This window comes from Melopsittacus undulatus, chromosome 7 (genome assembly GCF_012275295.1).
Source record: "Melopsittacus undulatus isolate bMelUnd1 chromosome 7, bMelUnd1.mat.Z, whole genome shotgun sequence".
Taxonomy (NCBI): Eukaryota; Metazoa; Chordata; class Aves; order Psittaciformes; family Psittaculidae; genus Melopsittacus; species Melopsittacus undulatus.
In genome coordinates this window covers 41,347,659-41,367,472 of record NC_047533.1, presented here as the reverse complement: position 1 = coordinate 41,367,472, position 19,814 = coordinate 41,347,659, and the positions used below count along the sequence as shown (strand labels likewise).

General features: G+C 39.3%; 1 protein-coding gene across 2 annotated transcripts in view; it reads left to right on the top strand.

The window, feature by feature from the left end:
• Positions 1-11,946: 11,946 nt before the first annotated feature.
• Positions 11,947-19,814, top strand: part of KLHL2 (kelch like family member 2) — a 60,116-nt gene continuing 52,248 nt past the window's right edge. The window contains exons 1-3 of one of the 2 annotated variants that reach the window (XM_005145502.3): positions 11,947-12,104; positions 14,940-15,065; positions 19,640-19,746. In XM_005145502.3, coding sequence (XP_005145559.1) covers positions 12,082-12,104; positions 14,940-15,065; positions 19,640-19,746 — 256 coding nt within the window. In that variant the 5' untranslated portion in view covers positions 11,947-12,081. Of the gene's footprint in view, positions 12,105-14,484; positions 14,504-14,939; positions 15,066-19,639; positions 19,747-19,814 lie in introns of those variants that run through there. The other variant, XM_031045791.1, reaches the window with a different exon arrangement.

Genomic DNA, 19,814 nt, shown 5'->3' with positions numbered 1-19,814 from the left:
ATCCCAGTAGTGATGAATCACTAGTTTGAAAAGGACCTATTTACCACCACCCTCTGGGTGCACCCTGTCAGCCAGTTTCCCACCCACCACATAGACCACTTGTCTAGACCGTAATGCATAATTTTCTCTAGGAGGAGGCTGTGGGAAACCATATCAAAAGCCTAGAGAAATCCAGGTAGATAGTGCCCACCACTCACCTCGCATCAACTGAGCAGGTTACTTTATTGTAGAAGGTTTTATTAGCATGCACAAGGCACTTTATAAGTTGTCAAAGATATTTCTGGTCCATTCTGGTTGTATATTTTGTAAAAAAACACGTTTTCTTCAAAACCTGCCCACTGCTAATTTAATTTTATAATCGTTGTTCTCACACTGAGAAAGACTATGGCTGCTCATGGGTGTCTATCTTATTACTCCTTGACACCCTTTTTTATGCTGAATACTACTTAGTTATTCTTTGGTAAAATTTGTTAGATTCTCTGATCTTTTTCAGCTATATCCTTTCTGAAACTGTAAGGATCATGACATAGTGTTCAAGCATGTGCATAGTATTAGTTTGTAAAACAGCATATTTATTACCTGTTGTGCTCTGTTCATCTGCTAATGTTTCTCAACCTTCTGTTTGTTCTACTTGACCATCCCTGAGCCTTGAGCATATGTTAGTGAGGACACTGAAGAGGACCAAAGCTGGGCTTGAAAGACAGTAAGATTGTATCATCTCCAGATTGGAATTATTCTTCATGTACTACTTAAGAGAAGCCAGGACTGTCATTCTGAACAGCTGGCATAGATCTGTCTCTTTGAAAGAGTGCAGAAGTGGCAAGGGGTGAAAGCTGTTTTTGAGGTATGGCTTTCTTCAGGCTGTCCAAGTTTTTCATGTGTTTCTATGACTTCTCTTGGGTATCTTCTCGTAGAAAAATACACAATTGAAACCTTTCACCCAGAGCATTTACACTCATCACTTCTGTTCATTTGTTCTAGTTTTACATAGATACAAATGTTGAACACACTGGGTGACTACCTTAAATAAAAATCAAGCCTTGAACTTGTTGGTTTCAGTAAGATTAAATCTACCTCCTGTGGCAAGAGCCTGCTCAGTTCCAGCTCCTCAGCCCAAATGCTCTTTTGGTTTCTTCCTTATGCTTCCTCTTTTTTCCTTCCTCATGCTTCCTCTTTTTTCCTTTGTCACAAGAACACAAATCCTACTAATCAGCAGCCAGAGCACAAAGGCTTTCTGTGACAGTGAAGTGACGCCACAGTTCTCTGGCTACTGTTCAGATTATTCGTATTACTTTTGTAAGGTGTTCTGCCTTGCCAGGTAGTTAGCTTGGCAGGGGTGCTCTACATTTACACAGGTCTAATAACCATCACAGGTAAGGGAAGTTCAATAGATCCGTCTGAAACTTGATTGTGCAATTTTCATGAGTGTGTTGTGTGACTGCCAGAACTTCTCATTTCTTTGTATAATAACACAATTTACCTGAGTGCCTTTGTCCAAGCTTTTCCTCAGCTTGAAAAACATGAAGTCTTTACCTTTTGCTTGTTTTGCAAGGAGCAACAATGTCTGTGCTCTGATGAGCACATCTGTTCTGGAATAACCAGAAATGCTAGTGTGCAGTGCATTGTGCCTGGTCCCACAGCCAAGAAGCTAACAGCAGTGCCAGTTAATGACAATGGCTAGAATAAATTTTTACTATAAATACATTTATATTAATTAAAAATACTTTATAGCAGTTTATTTATAAAAAGAATTAAAATAACACTAAACTTTTTTTAAGAAACAAAAAAAAACAACAAAAAACCCCACCAAACCACCCCAAAACCAATAAAAAGGTCTTACAAAACAGGTTTTTATCATTCCATGTTATTGATTTCATTTATGACCACATAAAATGCTTAACTGCACATTTCTTCATATTGTTTCTCCTCATTCTGTTTGCTTGCTTACCTGCATTCTTAGGAATGTACACGTTTTTGCCCTTTAAGCTGGAAGGTTTGGATTCTGAATTTGGCAGGGATGATATCTGACAGGAAAGAGTAAGGAGGAAAGAGGGATAATTAAAAAAAAAAAAAAAAGTAGTTATTTTGAACAGTTGGTCAAAGACTTAGGAATCAAGAAGCCTAACATCAGGATTTGATTCATTACTTGGGTACACAAGCTCAAGTAACTATCCCTTTTTATATCATAATTTCAGTTGTGGAAGTACTTCTCCTGTTGCCAGTCTCCATGAAATAGGCTAACTATAATCTTGGTGTTAGCCTGTTTCTTCAGATATTCAATACAGCCAGGTCAACACTGTATTAGCAGCATACTATTTAAAAAGTGAACACAATTGCTACTAAGTAGTTGCTATTTCTCTGTTCAGAGATTTAGAAATTTGATCAATTACTGCAGGTTGTTGTATACCTAGAAACCACCTCCCTCCAATGGCTTGCATAGATATATGCAGTGTGAATAATACATGCTATCATACTTAGAAACCACCTCTCTCCAATGGCTTGCATAGATATATGCAGTGTGAATAATACATGCTATTAGAGAAGTGTTAGAGATAAAATCACTTAAATAAATTCTTGTATGTGTAATTTTTAAATCTTAAGGTCCCAGGAAGTTTATATTTATTAGCACTCATTTGAATATGTAGAATTTTATATATACACACACACATACATAAAATTGTAAGTATTGTTTCTACTGAATGATAAATGAAGTCGTCTCAACAAGTATACTGAAAAGCACAGTTGGAGAAAATCACAAGTTTAAATATTTGAAGTGCATAAATATTTACTATACACAACATCAGTTTTGGCATTTTTAGAAATACATGACTGTCAATTTCTACTAGTTTACTTAAAATATGTATATAACCTTTATAGCAGTAGTCTACTTTTGTTCTCACTAGATTACACAATCTTTGGTTTGGTTTTGATGTATTGTTCTAATTAGTAGATTTACAGGTAATTTTTATAGCAAGAGGTTTTAATGATGTAAGTAATGTTTTAATGAAGTAAGAATTTTCTTCTGTTCCATCTTCTGGCAAATTTTTCAGACATTGTCATTTTAGTGCTTGTGACTTGAGTCTGCTTCTGAGGGCTGATCCAGTGCTGAGGGGTCTAAACCAGATTAAGATATGGCCTATTCTTAAATTACTTCCTCTGCAACTCCATCAGTAATGGTAAAGATATCCAATGACGGTAAGGTAAACAGATGTGGTATGGCCCAATAATGTCATGCTATACTACCCTTATTTGCCAGCTGCCCTTAAGCAAAGCTAAGTAGATTAGATACTCAGGATTAAATCCTATACTTAGGCATAACCTTTTCTGTATCAGTAATAATTGAAATATTTGGAGACTTTCACAACTGTATCCTCACAAAGAGGCCTAATACCTACTTTTCTTCCTTTCAGTTTTATTTAAAATTTGGCACGAAGGGAAACAGGATGGGGCTCACAACCTTTTTCACATTCAACCATAAGGTGTAATTATTATTACTGTTTCTTATTCATCTTGCAGGTACAATTAGTACTTAAACTATATTCATCTCTATATAAAGAATACACTCTGTTCTGAGAATATGGGGTTGTGACAGATTCCTGCATAACTAAAAATACAGCTGGGAAGTGAAAAGGTAGGAATAACAGTAAAGACAGTTTTATTTGCATTAATTGGTTGTAAGAATCCTGACAGTCATACTGCAGTAAGAGCAGTCTATATTCTAGCCTCAAATGACAGACGCTTCACAGGTACTTATTTGATTTCAAGCTTCTGTAAGTTTTTAAAATCTTATGGAGATTAGAAAACAGTTCACTGCTGAATATGTTTAAAATAAAGGAACTTCAATCTTTCTCTCCACGTATGGTTTCAGATTTTCACATCATGCAAGTGTAAGCTTTTTGTGGTGAACAGCATGGGGCTGTTTGTACATGGTACTCATGTAATCAAAACCTGCCACTTGCTATGAACTTCAGCTTTCTAAATAAAATTTCCATTAAAAATTCTGTGGCCTTTAAGTGCAAGCTATTGAAGAGAGAAGAGCATTGCACTGGGATAAAAATTCTTTAAGTCTTTCATCAATTAATATACAAATTAGAATGCTGGAGACAGTGTGGCCATTGGTTAATTCAGGTAATCTATTAGTACAAATCATTTGGCAAAATATCTAATGTGTCCATAACAAAGTCCAGAGATAGGACTGATGAAAACAGATAGATAAGTTAGTACAGTTGTGTGTTAGTACAGCTGAATTTTGGCTGCTTAGTGCGAATGAGACAAAGGATGTAAAGTAACACTGAATGGAAGAATTGTGAACAACCCAATGGGCACTCTTACTCATTGAAAAGCAAATAAAAATACATTAAAGAAGGTATAAAATTAATCAATTTTTATTTTTATAAATATACACCAAAAGGATAAATAAAACATTGGAACTAAGCATCATAATATATTTTATTCACTTTGTGCTAAAGAAGAGTTTTAGCGTTTTAAATGGTTTAGGGCTTAAGCAAACACCTAATTTGCAGAGTGAAAAGTATTCCCTCTGAAGAACAATTTTTAACTATAGATTTTTTCACTTTCTTCTGATTTTTCAAATTCACATTTCTGTTTAGATTGTATTATAAAGTCATCACACTGTGACAAGCATTTACTTATATAAAGGGAAATGCAGAGCTGTTTCAGAAAATGTTTGGGTTTAGGTTATATACTATCTAGGATAATTTTCATTAAAAAGGAGAAATATTTGATAATTTAGCTCAAGAGAATTACTGATAAAATAAAGACAAAGGATGAAATTTGAAGGAAAAAAATAGGTTTTTCTCTCTACCTTTTTTTTTTTAGATTTTTTCATTTACTATTTTGTCTGAAAAACATATGATGGACTTGATGAGAACTAGGTAACTAGCTAACTTTTTAGCCTGTATGGTTAAATATTAGCACTCTGACAAGGTAGTCTTTTCAATATTTTAGATTCTGAGGGTACCTATTTTTGTCTCCCAGTATATTAGACTGGATCATAATATTCTTCTTTCACATATTAAAACTGGCTTTTCCTGATACCAATGAAAATTGTATTCTAGGAACACCATAACAAACTACTCATTTTATGAGCATCTGCTTGTAGAACAATTATTGACTAAACCTTGTCATGCTTGTCTTTGACTTGAATTTCCTCTTCATTTTTTTTTTTTTAATTTAAATAAGTCCAATTTTAATTGACATTCTGCAGAGCTGTGTAGTGATCCTGAGCTCTTTCCTTAATCTTTACTATGAAGTCACAATACCTTCTTGTCTTCCTTACATACAGCCCCCCAAAAACACGCAACAAAACATCACTATTCCAAATGAGGATTTATTCTATTTCTTGAACAGCAGCTTGATATGCTTTTCATTTTCGATGAACAACCTGTCTGTGCAAAATTATATGCAGTAACTACCCCTATGTGATTGTTATTGCTGTGATCCCCCGAATATAATCTTTAAATATTTTAATGTCTTTGATTTCATTGCCTCTTGGTACAGCAAAAGATTTTGTACAATGCATGAACTATATTCCACTTGCTTTTTCCCTGTCTACACCATACTTAATTTTCACTGAATGCCCCCTCCACTGCTGTAGACTGCAAATACTTTTCCTCCAGTGTGGTTTATATGCATATGAAACAATACATATTCAGATTGATTCTTTCAGCATCATTTTCAGAGTGTAAATTGCCCCCAGTTATTGTTCTTAGGTAAGGTCACTACATGCATGACTACATGCAAATTCGTGAGTTTAACTGTTGGTTTGCTATAGGCCAGTCATAGACCCCAAGAACTACTGCAATCAGTAAATTGCTCCGTATGATTGTGCATTCAGTAAGCACTAGATGGCAGCATATCAATTGTTTAAGTGTAATTTTAATGAATGAGATGTATCTCTTTTCCTGTCAAAAGGCTGTGTATTAGTTGATTGACTTGGTTAGGACTATTTTACAGTATTGTTGTTTGAGTGGAGAATGTGATAGAAAAGTGATGGAGGATGCTCCTTCCCTGTCAGTGTTCAAGGCCAGATTGGATGGGTCTTTTGAGCAATCTGGAAGGTGTCCCTGCCCATGACAGGGGGGCTAGAAGTAGGTGAACTTTAAGGTCCCTTCCAACCGAAACTATTCTATGATTCTACATGGACTTTGATGGCATTGTATGTGATAGAGAATCATAGAATCATACAATAGTTAGGGTTGGAAAGGACCTTAAGATTATCTAGTTCCAATCCCCCTGCCATGGGCCAGAATGCTTCACCCTAGACCATGTTGCCCAAAGCTCTGTTCAACCTGGACTTCAACAATGACAAGGATGGAGCATTCATCACTTCTCTGGGCAACCTGTTCCAGTGCCTCATCACCCTCACAGTAAAGAACTTCTTCCTTGTATCTAATCTGAACTTCCCCTGTTTAAGTTTAAACCCATTACCCCTTGTCCTATCCCTACAGTCCCTAATGAACAGTTCCTCTGATATCCTTGTAGGCCCCCTTCAGATACTGGAAGGCTGCTATGAGGTCTCCACGCAGCCTTCTCTTCCCCAGGCTGAACAGCCCCAACTTTCTCAGTCTATCCACACGGGAGGTACTAAGCCCTCTTACCATCCTCGTTGGCCCTCCTCTGGACTCGCTTCATGTCGTTCATATGTTGAGGACACCAGAACTGCACACAATACTTCAAGTGAGGTCTCATGAGAGCAGAGCAGAGGAGCAGGATCACCTCCTTCGACCTACTGGTCACACTTCTTTTGATGCAGCCCAGGATAGGGTTGGCTTTCTGGGCTGTGAGATATAGTACCTTCCAGTTCATACCTATGATGAAAACTACTTTTTCTTCATTTTTTCAAGAAAATAATGTTTTAACAAGTGAAGTATGAATGAACAAAATAATAATCTACACTGTTTTAAAGTAAAATGATAAAAAACAACAAAAAAAACCCCCCAAAAAAACAATGACTGAGATGACCGCTGTGAACAAGGAGCCTACTGTAATGGTCCTGCTTATCTGCATGGTATGTTCTGCTAAAGACTGGATGTTGTAAATCCTGTGTAGGCTGTACCCGCAGACTGTGCAGAACGTATTTATTAAGGTACCTGTTTTGAAGGGTGGAACTGCACTATCAGCTTTGACTGCTGCTGATTGGGATGGTGCAGCTTTCCCTAAGAAATCCCTGCTGCAGGTTTCTGCCACTACCTTTGCATCATGAGCACATGGCTACAAGGTGAAATCTATTTTTGATGGGCCTCCTGCTTCTTTCTGCTGGTTCAGTTAATGGAATCCACTCAGCATAGAGATGTGATTGCCTTATCCAGTACACAGGAAGCAATGCAAGTCTACGGGTTTCAGAGTAGGAGTTGGTCCACTTCTTTCATAGTCATCTCAGAGACACACCATATGTGAAATCCAAACCTTCACATCACTGGGCCTTGGATCTGCTCATCAAGATCTCTGCTTTGCATCTCAGTAGTTCGCAGTACTAATATGAATCAAGGCCATGACCAACACTTGTTTCCATTCATAATGCTTACTTGAGTGAGAGCTTCCTTTTTCTGTGGCACTAAAATGAATTTGTCATCTGCCAGGAGCTCTGTATTGTTCAGAACTGACAACAAGCACCTGTCTTCTCCATTAAGCAGGACTCAGAAGTGTCACACCATTTGGCCCTTCTTTTCCAAAACTGTTTAAAGCCTGTTTACTAGACTGTGTGACACACCAAGTCTTTCTGGAAATTACACCATGTCTGTCTTTGAACACTGAAAAAACAGTTCTAAGTTACTAATTTCCATCATCATCATTATAAGGTCCGTGAATTTCACAGAGTAAATTTTACCCTTCAGCTTTTGTCATTAAGTGTGTATCATTCTTAGTGCTGCAGCAATTTCTTACACAGAAGGATAATGCTAGAAAAGGATAAATATATTTATCCATGCTTAATTGTATTTAACTTTAACTGGTTTTGGTCACTGTACAATTTATTTTTGATAGCAGCTGCTTTGCTATTCCTTATTTCACATTCCCAATTTACACGTCTTATTTTTTCTCTCACTGCCTACTCTCCAGTACATATTCCTCTGCAATCCCTCTGCAATCTGGTCCCTATCTCAATCTGCTGCATGCATATTCTTGCCTTTCCTTTTCAAATTACTTTTCAGTATAATTCTTCTCAACTGCATTCATGTCCTTAGCTCAGTGGTCCTCTGAAATTTTAAAATGATCCACTCTTCTGGGGAAGCAGAAGTCTTTTCCAATAGAGTGAGGTCTTTCAAGATCAGTTAATGCTGGGTTAATGTTGATATTCTTACTGGTGTCTTAGACAAAAAAAAAAAAAGCATCAATACCTAATGTCTGTGTTGACCTCAAGTCCTGTAATGAATTCCACATAGGTCCTTGTGGATGAACTTAGATGCAGGGGCCTTAGCTGTTTGCAAGTCTGTTGCTGGATGTGATGTTACTGGGGGTGAAGTGTGCAGGGAAAAATGGATGTGTGCCCTGAAATATATTGGATAAGTACATACTTGTTTTTAAATACATTTTATAAATAAATTACCCAGTACTAAATTCAGTAAGATGCAAGTATAATGGATAATCTATCAGCTAATAAAGTGACAAAGAACTTTGTTTTTCTGTTTGAAGCAACAGGAGTACAGAGAGGTACTTACGCCTTCAATTCTGGCCCCTTCCTGTCTTCTTCCTCTTGCATGAGAAGAAATGCAGCCTTAGCAGCATCTTCTCATAAGTATTCTGCCCACATCATTAAGAAGGTATGACTTCTTAGTATCTTAAAAAAGAGTACATGTTCTTACAAATGTATTTTTGTCTTTTTTGGAGTGGTCTTTCTAACCTGCAATTGTCAAAAATACTAGTAAGAATTTATTTCAATGTTCTGTGTGGCTAAATCTAACTCAATTTCTTTTAACGTGACCATGTCAGCAAGGTGCGTGATCCCTTAAATATGCTTATGAACCACTGTGTATACATGCAATTACATTCACTTTTACCAGGATTGTTTATTCCTTTTGTAGGACTGTGTAACTTGTGGAACTGTCTTGCTGAAAACCAGTGCTTTGCTGGCATAGTTTCATTTTCAGTAGATGTACTTCACTGACCTGTAGCATCAGGATTTCAATAGTAAAGTGTTTCTAATGTCAACATATCCAAAGAACTATGCAATCATAAATAAGTGTTGGCAGCATTCCTTTGGAACTCTCTAAACAAGTGGGAAAGTACCAACAGTTGTTACAGTGGCACTCCTAAACATGACAAGGAATTTCCTCAGTAAATGCAGTGATCTGAATTGCTGCAGCATAAACAAAAATGGCAGGTGTTTCATCATAGTTAAGAAATGTAGCCTATTTCCTTTCAAAACTACATAGATACACACCCACACACATATGTAAACATATTTTTTCTTTGAAAGTTCTTTTCTAAGAAAAGGTGTTGGATCTGTCAGAATCCCATAAAAATCCAAACACTGTATTTAAAGGATGTGTTTTTCCATGGGTAGGTATAAAAGTTGTTTTGCCATAAATACATAACACAGCTTGGCTTCAGCCTTTTTTTGTTTGAGCTGTTCACGATTCTTTTCAGTGTTATTGAAGTACAAAGACATAATTTTAGGAAAAAGAAAATAGAACCCTGCCCTATTTTGATGTTCTCCATCATAGAAGTTGCTTCAACTGACATTAAACATTTGGCTCAAAAGCCAAAACAACACTGCAAGAAAACAAAATAAGTCTCAGGTTGAAAATGCTTAATGTTTATTTAAGAATGAATGTTATTAAACAGTTCTACCATGTTATAAGGACTAGAATCTGCAGCTGCCTATGTGCTTGCAGGAGCTATATGTGAGTAGTGAACAAAAAACCCCTCGACAGGTCCCAGACAAGTTTAAGATGGCCTCATAATCTAATGCGAACCCTTAAACACGGTTACTAGTAGGATTCACTTGGGTCTTATGCATCAGTAAAAGCTAGGATCCTTGTCTGACAAAGTAACACGCGTTTACTGTAGGGCCCAGAAACCTGAAATTGTGATGTGACAGTTGTCAGCAACTCTCTGATCTACCCAGGCCAGACCTGTTTAGGAACTCAGAGCTTGCTGACAGGATGACACACAGAGCCAGCTGAATTTTAAACCTCCATTTTGGAGTACATTATTTCTAGCTGGCCCCTTTAGAGCAGACTGCCCTGCAAGCAGTTGCATCTTTCAAATCTTTAACAAGTACCCTGTTTTCTCCAATACAACCTAGAGAAAAATCTAATGGTCTCTTGAGAAGAGACAAATTCAGCAGTTACGAAGCACAGACTTTGTAAAAACAGGCACTGACAATTAACAACTATTTAATTTAGAAAAACCTCCCGTGGAAACCCATTGAAATAATTCTGAATTGTTCCCAGATCAAACATCACAGTGTATTGAAAGAAGATTGTTAAACTGAGAAAAATAAAATGACGTTTTTCAAGGAAGGCATAGTATTATATTGGCAAACATGAAAACGACAAATTAAAATACATTTAGTTTTAATAACCTGTGACTTTATTAGAAACACTGGGGAAGGCTTTACATATTAATCTGTAATATTCCTCACCTGAAACACACCTGCCATTTTCTGGTTTGCCCTCTACTTATATTAGCTATTCTCAAACTCCTCTCACTCTTAGAAAAATAGTGTTGGTCTGTTAATGATAGATGTATTAATTTCAGAGCTTGTCAACATAAAATCTCTTATTCCAGTGAAGACACATTTTATTTTCACAGATGCTATCAGATTTAAATGCCTGAATTGCATTCAGCTTGCTAAACTCATCTTCCACTACACAACCTTGTAAGATTTAGAAAGTAACTTACAGAGGTTTAAGTACATTAAGTTATTATTGAATGTCACAAGTCAGAAGTTGCTTAAGTAGTTTTTTTTATTACTGCTTGAATTAGTGTTGCTTATAAAGGCACACATTTGAAATAGATCACTGCCCTGTTCATGTTTCTTTTTGCCATTCTGCATCACAGAGGCTACTGAATTAAACATTAAAACACAACTCAAGTACTTAATGCTCAACGTCAGCAACGTTTGTGATAGTATGAATATAGACAGAATGGCTGCTGTTCTGAGTGGCACAGCTGCTGTTCTGCTGGGCAGGATTGAATAAAAACAGATGAGATCTACCAGGTCACTGTGAAGTAGAGCACCATCGCTGCAGCTTGTTCAAATGCAGCATTCTTCTTCACCTCAGTGCACGTTCAGGCTTTGCTTTGGCCCCGGCTCAAGCTGCAGCCACCTGTGTGATCCCGTGTCAGGCCAACTCCACGGCTGCCCTGGGACGATGCTCAGAGAGTCCTCTGCAGTGTGCACCTGGGGATGGGTCTTGTCACAGAGGCCTGTGTCACTTATGGAAAAAACGGACTTAAGGACTTAAGCACCCCTGCATCCCCACGCAAGTGCCCCAAGTCACCCACGCTGGGCCGAGGTCCCCCTGGTCTGGGCACCTTGTGGGCCGTGGCCCCTGTGAGACAGCGAGATGTGTCCGGTCCGACCCAAGCCTCTGCTCTCCTGGGCCGTGGGAGATGCGCGCTCGTCTTAGGGCCGAGAAAGCATCACTCCCAGGCTCCTGCCACTTGAAAGCCACGTTTCTCCCAACAAAAGGCAGCAGCACCCCACCGTCCTCTTCCTAAAGCCCCACCGAGGGGCAGCAAGTCACAGCCCCTAGGACACCCAGCGCAGCCCCCAGGCGGGAGGCTCCGGCGGGTCGCAGCCTGCCCACTCGGGACCGGGGTCACCAACACGTCTTGAAGCGCACCCTCCCTCCGCACCTCACAGGGGCCGGGCACCCCCGCTGTCCCCCGCTGTCCCCCACCGTCGCGCCTGCGCGCCGCGGCCCGTCCCCGCCACCGCCCTCCCGCGGGCGGGAACCCGGAAGTGGGCAGCGCTGGCGGCTCCCGGCGGGTAGCGGGGGCTCCGCCGGTCGGGCGCAGCCGGCACCCCGCGGCGGGGCAGCGCAGCTGGCATGGTGCTGGTGGCAGCGTGCCGCGCCCGCCTTGCATGCAAGAAGTCTGAGCGGAGCCGCGATGGAGATGTTGCTGCCGCCCGTGTGAGTGCTGCGGCAGGGCGGGTGGCAGGCTGCGGGGCTCCCGGAGCCCGCCGGGACAGCGGTGCGGAGCACAGCGGTGTGCAGTGACGCGGGATGGGGGCGCGGGGCCAGGCCCAGCCGCTTGGCAGCGAGCACCGTGGCGTGGCCGGCCCGCCCGGGTCCCTCGGTACTGGGGGGGGAGCGGTGCCGGCGGGTGGGAGGGACCCACGCTCAGACCCGGCCTTGGCGGTAGCACTGGCGGCAGAGTCGTGTGGCCCGGTGGCGGAGCCGGTGTGTCGTGGCGGCGGGACAGGGCGCCCCAGGACCGGCACGGCCGCCGGGTGGTTTGCGATGTCCTGTCGTGCCGCTGCGGTGCCCGGGCGGTGTGTGCGAGGCGGGCATCGGGAGGGCTGGGCCGGGGCCGCTGGCGCTGTGGCCCCCGCGGGCGGGCAGGCAGGGCTGCGGGTCCCCCTTCGCCCCGCCGCTTTCCCGGGCGGCTTCCAGGGTACGGGGACTTGCTGCTTTTTTTTTCTCTCCTCCCCCTCACTCCTTCTGCTTCCTCCATATGTGGTCCCGAATTACTCTCTGTTTGACTCAGCAGTCATGTTCATCGCGCTCTCGGGTTTCTGGTTATCTAGTTAAGCATCTTTTTTAGTAGCAGAGAGCTATGCAAGCCACGTATTTATAGCTGCATTTCAGCTGGGTCCATCCAGTGTTTTATATGCTACAGTTCAGAGCAGCTTCATGCTGTGCCTTCGGGAGGCAGTTTTCAGGTATGCTGTGGGTTGAGGTTCTTGAGAACAAACCAGCTACAGACAGCTTTGACCCAGCTGCTGAAATGGTAAGAGATATAGCAATAACTTAAGGCAGACTAGCAGTTCTTGAAGCAGAAGTCATATGACTGATGGTCTGGTAGGCTTCATTACCTTAAAACAAAGTAATCCTTTGTGACCGACTAAAGAAACTTCAGCAAATGAATTTATGCTTCACAGACACTTCTCCAGCTGTAGGTTGCTTGATAGCTCTTTACAGGCAACTGACCACTTTTTTTCCTTGCATATCTGAATGTGGTGTATATATAGACTGTATACATATGCAGATAGTATACATCAGTATACATCAGTATCTGATGTATTGCTCTGGGATGTAAAAAGGTGCCACAGAAGCTGTGAGTTGACAAGTCCATGGTATCTCTTGCTCACAGTCTTACTTTTGAATGTTTCCTGAAGTTATTAATTTCAATATATAATATTTTGAATGCCAATTGCTAGATATATCACATAATTAGAACAGTAATATTCAGTCTAAAGGTGTTTGCTAGATAGGTTGTGGGTTTGGCTTTTTTTAACCTCTGCAGTAGCATGTGTATGTGCTCCGTAACATGTAACTTAATTTTTTTTTCCTGATTGATGAAAAATTGCTGTCTGTTACTTGCCCCTTTTCGGTAATGAGTTGTATAATTTTCAAAACGGAGCATGAAACTTTAATTCATAGCAGTTTCATAGTGCAATATTGTAAGTTGAAGGTACTTTGAGTTCTGTAGTTGGACCGTACTTTGTTAGCTAGTGCTTTACAGAGACTTTTTACTATTCCTTTGTTGCTTGATGCAGTTTCGTGGTGTTTTGCTCCAGAACTTTGTAGATAGTTTTGGAATCATAAAAGCCAACAACTTTGCATGGGGTTCTACGTTAAAATCTTAATGTATTGTTGACTTTTTCTCTTAAGCTTCTTTAAACATTCCCAAATAAAGCATTTTAGGTATGGTAGAAGAGAGACTGGAATTATGGGAGCCAATGCATCTGTTCAATTTGACTAGTCTTACCTAAAGCAAGTAAGGTTGAGTTTTCATTTGGATTCAGATCTCTGATGTACTAAGAGTCAGTTGCCAAGTCACCAAGTGACTTCAGTGACTGATTATTTCTAGTTCACAGGTTCAGGAACAGAGTTACAATACTCTTAGGTGAAAACATCACTGAGGTTTCCTTCTAAATACTACAACAATGCAATTTGCCTTTTAAGGATAACATTGTGATTGGAAACACCAAACTCACTGGCTCGGCATGAAAAACCCGCTTGCTGTTTGGACAGTCCTAGAGATGAAGGGGTGCACATAATCATTTTTCTGTAGGAGTTAGTGTCTGTAGAACTCAGGTATTTCTTACAGAAAGTGATACCTGTAGATAGAGCTAATGATTTTTCACACTGCTATTTTTTTCTCTTGATATTTTGAGTAGGTTTTAGAGAGTAAGAAAAATTAAGAGGTTGGTCACTGGCCTTTCAAAACATCAAATGGATCTGCAAAACTACTCAGTTTTTCTCATACTCACCTGTCTTATGCTGCTGCTAAGGAAAGCCTGGAGAATTATAGAAGTCATCATGTGGTCTTCCTGTCAGAAATGAGCTAGGAACTGCTTGAACTGGTAAGGAAGGTCCTGGTAGAAGAGTAGAGAGCAGCTTTTTTCCTGCAGGTGGTGAAAGCATTGAGAGGTTGGGTTGATGGATGCTGTGTTCTGCCATCTATCTGTGTGGGCACCAAACTAAAACTTCCCAAACCTCTGCTTCTCCTCTCACATAATGGCTTATTGGACATATTCTAGTGTATCATCTTCATGTTTTTCTTACTGGAGGTTACTGTTAGCCCTGAGTGGCTCTGTCAACCTCACTTGCATTTTTTCCAGCTTATACTGTTGGTAATAGGGAAACCAAGATTACTTGGAGTAAAGAATAAGCTGAAGTGTAAATCTTTTCCTCCTCCCCAAGATGAAGCTGGAGAAAATGAGTGACAGAACTGGAGATTAGCAGAAGCATTAACTTACTCCTTCCCCCCCCCCCCCTTTTTTTTTCTTTTTTTCCCAGATGTACCAAACTTTGCCATCAGAAGCCCTTGGATCTGAAAGATGATAACACTGAAATTCACTGTCCTGTTACAGTAAATCCATGGCACATGAAGAAAGCTTTTAAAGTTATGAATGAATTAAGAAGGTATTACTTCACTGCATTCATCTACCTGGAGTCCATAATGCATTTTTACTTTCATTTGCATTTATTAAGTTAATAATAATAGTTTGTTTAGTAAGAACACTAAATTCCAGAAGTGTGGGTGATGAGATGGCTTGCATATACAATGAAGTGATAGCTGGATGATAGTCATGTGATGATAGTGTTAATGCATGCTGTATGTTTTTGCCCCTCATAAGTTATTCAAAACCTCATTTGTGAGACTTGAACAATACTTTGAGGTTGTATTCAAGGAGTTACAGCTACTGATCATGCCTTATAGCTGATCCTGGACAGATGAAAAGTGACTGTAGTTGAGCCTAAAGCTCTTTGTGCGCCTGTTGCTGATTTTTGTGGTAGGCTGCTAACTGGAAAATGTTAAAATTTTGTAGTCTGGAGACATAGGTCAGAGTCTAACAAATGTAAAACAGCCAACAGTACATTTTCATAGAATCATAGAATGGTTTTGGTTGGAAGGAACCTTAAATACCATCTAGCTCCAACCTCCCTGCCATGGGCAGGGACACTTTCCACTAGACCAGATTGCTCAAAGCCTCATCCAACCTGACCTTGAACGCTTCCAGGGATGGAAAAACCTGTTCCAGTGTCTCACCACCCTTATAGTGAAGAATTTTCCCCTAATATCTAACCTAAATCTACCTACCTTCGTTCAGCTTTCTTAGTTATCCTTTGATGCCCCCTGAGAGAAACTGATAAATTCCCAAATCAAATATTGGAAACAGTTTTTCTCAATAAAGTTTTATAAGACCTTGACTGACACTACCATCAGTTTCAGCAAAACTGGGAGACTGGTGCTGATGCTGTTCTCTTAGCGCCCATATTGATTTATTTTCTACATATGAGTAGGTGAGATGGTGTTGAAAACTGTGACAGCTGGTAATTAGAGCTCAGTTGTGAGCTCTGGTAATTAGGACTCACAACTATTACTGACAGTAATTCAGCTTTATAACTAACAGCAACAATTGAGAAATGAAATAAATAAAACACTTCTTCAGCATACGTAGTACTAGAGGTTGTGAAAATCCCATAGTCCTTTGTTATTTCCCATATAAGATTAAAAATGGGAGAGGCTTCACCTGAAAAAAAGACAGTAACTGATACTCTGTTAAAGTATGCCTCTGCCTTTGATCTTCGCTGTTCCATACAGGTAAATCTTTAGATACGGTGATCAGATCAATGTATTTATCGGGCTGACAGTTTGTATTATACTGGAAGATTGAAGAAAATTATATGTTGAATATAAATAACTGAAATCCAGCTTAAAGACTTACATAGTGTGAGGCTAATGAGACAAAAGCAGGGTCTATTTGTCTAGTATGTTATCAGTCTAGTTACCTTGTGTTGAAAGGACTGATACTTGTTGCTTGATTTTACTTATGCCCTTGAGTTTTCAGGGGTCCTAGTAACCAGAATCAGTGTCTCAAGAGTGCAGTAGAGCCTGGCTAGAGCCAATAGCCATGACTTCCAAAGGGCAGGCAAGATTTTAAATGAAGAAACAGTTTGCCAGAATGAATCTTACAAGTTTTGGAAGTCAGAAACCTTAACCCACATTTTGTTGTGTTGTGAGTATAAGACATTTATGGTCTTTCAACAGAGGGTATTGTTGAAGGCTGTGGATTATTTTCAGAATATATTTTAGTTTCCATGGTTACTTAAATTTGAATTGCTGTAGAAGCTATTTGAACAATTTTGTCTTACATGTATAAGTAGTTAAAGTTGGAACAGGAGCAGTGCCATGCAAACCTTAACTCTAGTTCTTAGTAAGGTTGTTGATGCAGAAGTGTTTACTGTTTGAGTACAGCTTTTAAAATAGTGCTAATTAGATAGTATGATAAACATATTAAATATTTTCTTTTATCTGTTGGAAATAAACTGAAATATTTTAGGTTTCATTGCTCTAAATGAAGACTTAATAATAATAAAGTAAATTATATTTTCAATTTTATTGGCTACATTTTTAAAGTGGTTTCTCAGTTCTCTTCATTACTGTAGCACAAGCAGGTATTTGCCAGAGGTATACTGTCCAGAAAGTAGTTAACTAGTGAAGATATCATCTGCTTAAGCATCTAAAATATATTTGTTTTGGAATGTTTAAGTCCATGAGTTTATATTACATTTTTGGCAGCTGCCAAGTTGCCTGGTTCTGTGAGCTCATAAGGGGTTTTCTGTGCCTCCAAATTTTGACAAATCTGAGTAATTTTGTCCTGGGTAGTTTTTGTCGTTTTGTTACTCGCTATCATCTCAACACTGAGTCAGAGAGATTGTTAGGATAGCTAATTAATTCTTGACATATGATGAAATTACCCTCTGCCTATCTTTCCTCTTCATTCTAAATTGCTTTTGTCATGATGAATTTGACCTTACCTATATTTCTTAAAAGCCTCACTCTTACAAACAGTGCTTTAACAAAGTCTTCTGAAGATGTAGGTAATGACCTTTCTCTAGATAAACCAATGAAGAATAGCCTGAAAGCTGGTAAACAGTTATTCTTAAACCTATACTTTTTTCTACCCTCCTTCCCATTTTCTCATTTCCTTTACCAAGATGGTGTACCCCCTGTGACTCTGTTCATTTAGTTGCTCTAAACAAACAAATTAGTACAATATAACTTCAGAACTCAAGGTTTTCTAAAATAAATAGGTATGCCCTCTTGAAATGAAGGTGCTGAGTTACTGTCGAAGCTAAAAAATGCTTGGAGCAGAGCACATGTTTGAGTTTATAAGCTCATTTCTTTAGTAGTTCATTTAGCTTGCCAGCTTTGTAGTAACAGAGCATACTCATTCAGCTAATACAGTTACAGACTAAAGATGTATCCAGACTGCATATAAGTTACTATGTCTGTATCTGCACAGTGTAATTAAATAGCTGGAGTATTTTGTTGATGTAGTTCTTTTGCTTCTGGCTTCATTCTTATCTTTGGTATTTCTGTGTAGCTAAGTATAGAACCTTTTGTTCCTGCTGTCAGGATAAGTGCAGGTGTCTGAAAAAGCTGGGTATCTGATGACCTAATGTGCAGCTTTCTGTCTCAATTTCTGTATAATAAATGTAATGGTCGTTTCTAAGCTCTTCTGAATTGTGTGTTTCATTTGAGTATGGTCATTGCCTTTATAATATACATCTTTTTTGATAACCATGTCGTAGGCTAAACGTAGATAGTTGCTGTAGGGATTAAGAACTGAAAGGGTAAAAACACTCTCATGCCAGAATTGCAATACAGCCCTAAAGGTTACTTGTGGCCACCAAAATTGTTAGTGTGTGACCTCTGCAAGGCCAGCTTACTTGAGACTGTAATCAAAGAGATTGGGTGATTGCAGAGGCTGAGAGATCACAGAGTTTTCTTTGGACTGAGATGAATATCTGAGCAGTTTTATCTAGCTCTGTCAGAGCAAAATGCAGCTGCTCATCCCAGTCTCTGCTGCAACTCTGTGTAGTGTTGCAAACTATCAGTAGTTGCACTCCAACTGCAAAAGATATTCAGGAAAGGTAAAAAAATATCTTTTCAGAATTACTGAGAATAAAAATTGCTGTATTGATGTACAGCTGTGACTCCATCCTTAAGGAGTATGTTCTGTTAAATCATACTTTTCACTTTTTGTCCTGGCTGTGAGTTTTGCGATATGTATGCTACTTCTACAGAGGCAGTGCTAGCATGAGAAGGAAATAAAAGACAATTGTGACTATGGCTATTTTAATGCCGGGGAGTTGCAGCTTTCTGGTGTTCTGTTGTGGTCTGTTTCCTGTCCCATGCCCACCCTGTAAATTGGATCATAGACAGTACATGGTATGGTGGGTTTAAGTGGAAAAGGTATATCCAGTGGATATAAACTACACTGGAAACACCTGTATTATGAATGATTATAAATTAGATATTACCTTACTTCAACAGAATAAGCAAGAAAAATGTGTTATAGTCACAAAGAACAAGAATGCAAAAGGATGCAATTAAGACAAAAAGTCAGGCAATATATGAAATTAACCATAATAAATTCTAAACTGGTCAGAGTGGAAAAAATAATTGCTATTGTGTGCATGGCCTGTGTATGAAAAATGCTTGGAAAACAGTAAACACAGAGTTGATCAAGTAATGATTTTGAACCTATTAAGTAGGCATGAGCTTGCAGTGTAATGTGGTACAGACATACTTTAAGTCTGGCTTCTTTGTTATCTGTGAAATCTTATCTCTTTTTTTAGTGTTTATATATATAAAATTCTTTTTTTCTATTCTAATTATTCAAAGAAGCCTAGACTTCCAGTATAAATTGCACTGATAACAAATTTTGATTATTCAATGTAGAGAACTTCTGTGCAAGGAATCACAATTCAGTTGTTTGATGTTGAGAAAGTTCTGTGTACCCAAGCACCATCTATAATCTGAGTAATAGCCATGTGGTTGTGTAATGTCATTTAAAATCAATGCTTCATCAACATTGTCTGCCTGCCTCTTTTAGAGCATGGGGAAAGAAACTGTGTGTGATATTATATACTTTTCTGTTGTAGTTCACTTATGTGAAATTGCCTTCTCTGATATTTCTAAATAGTCAAAACTTGCTGTGTGATGTGACGATAGTAGCTGAAGACATGGAAATTGCAGCACATAGAGTTGTGTTAGCCGCCTGCAGCCCCTACTTCCATGCCATGTTTACAGGTACCAAATGTTTCAATGCTTACTATGTTCTAATCCAATCCAACTGTATAAAGCACAAAAATCAAATG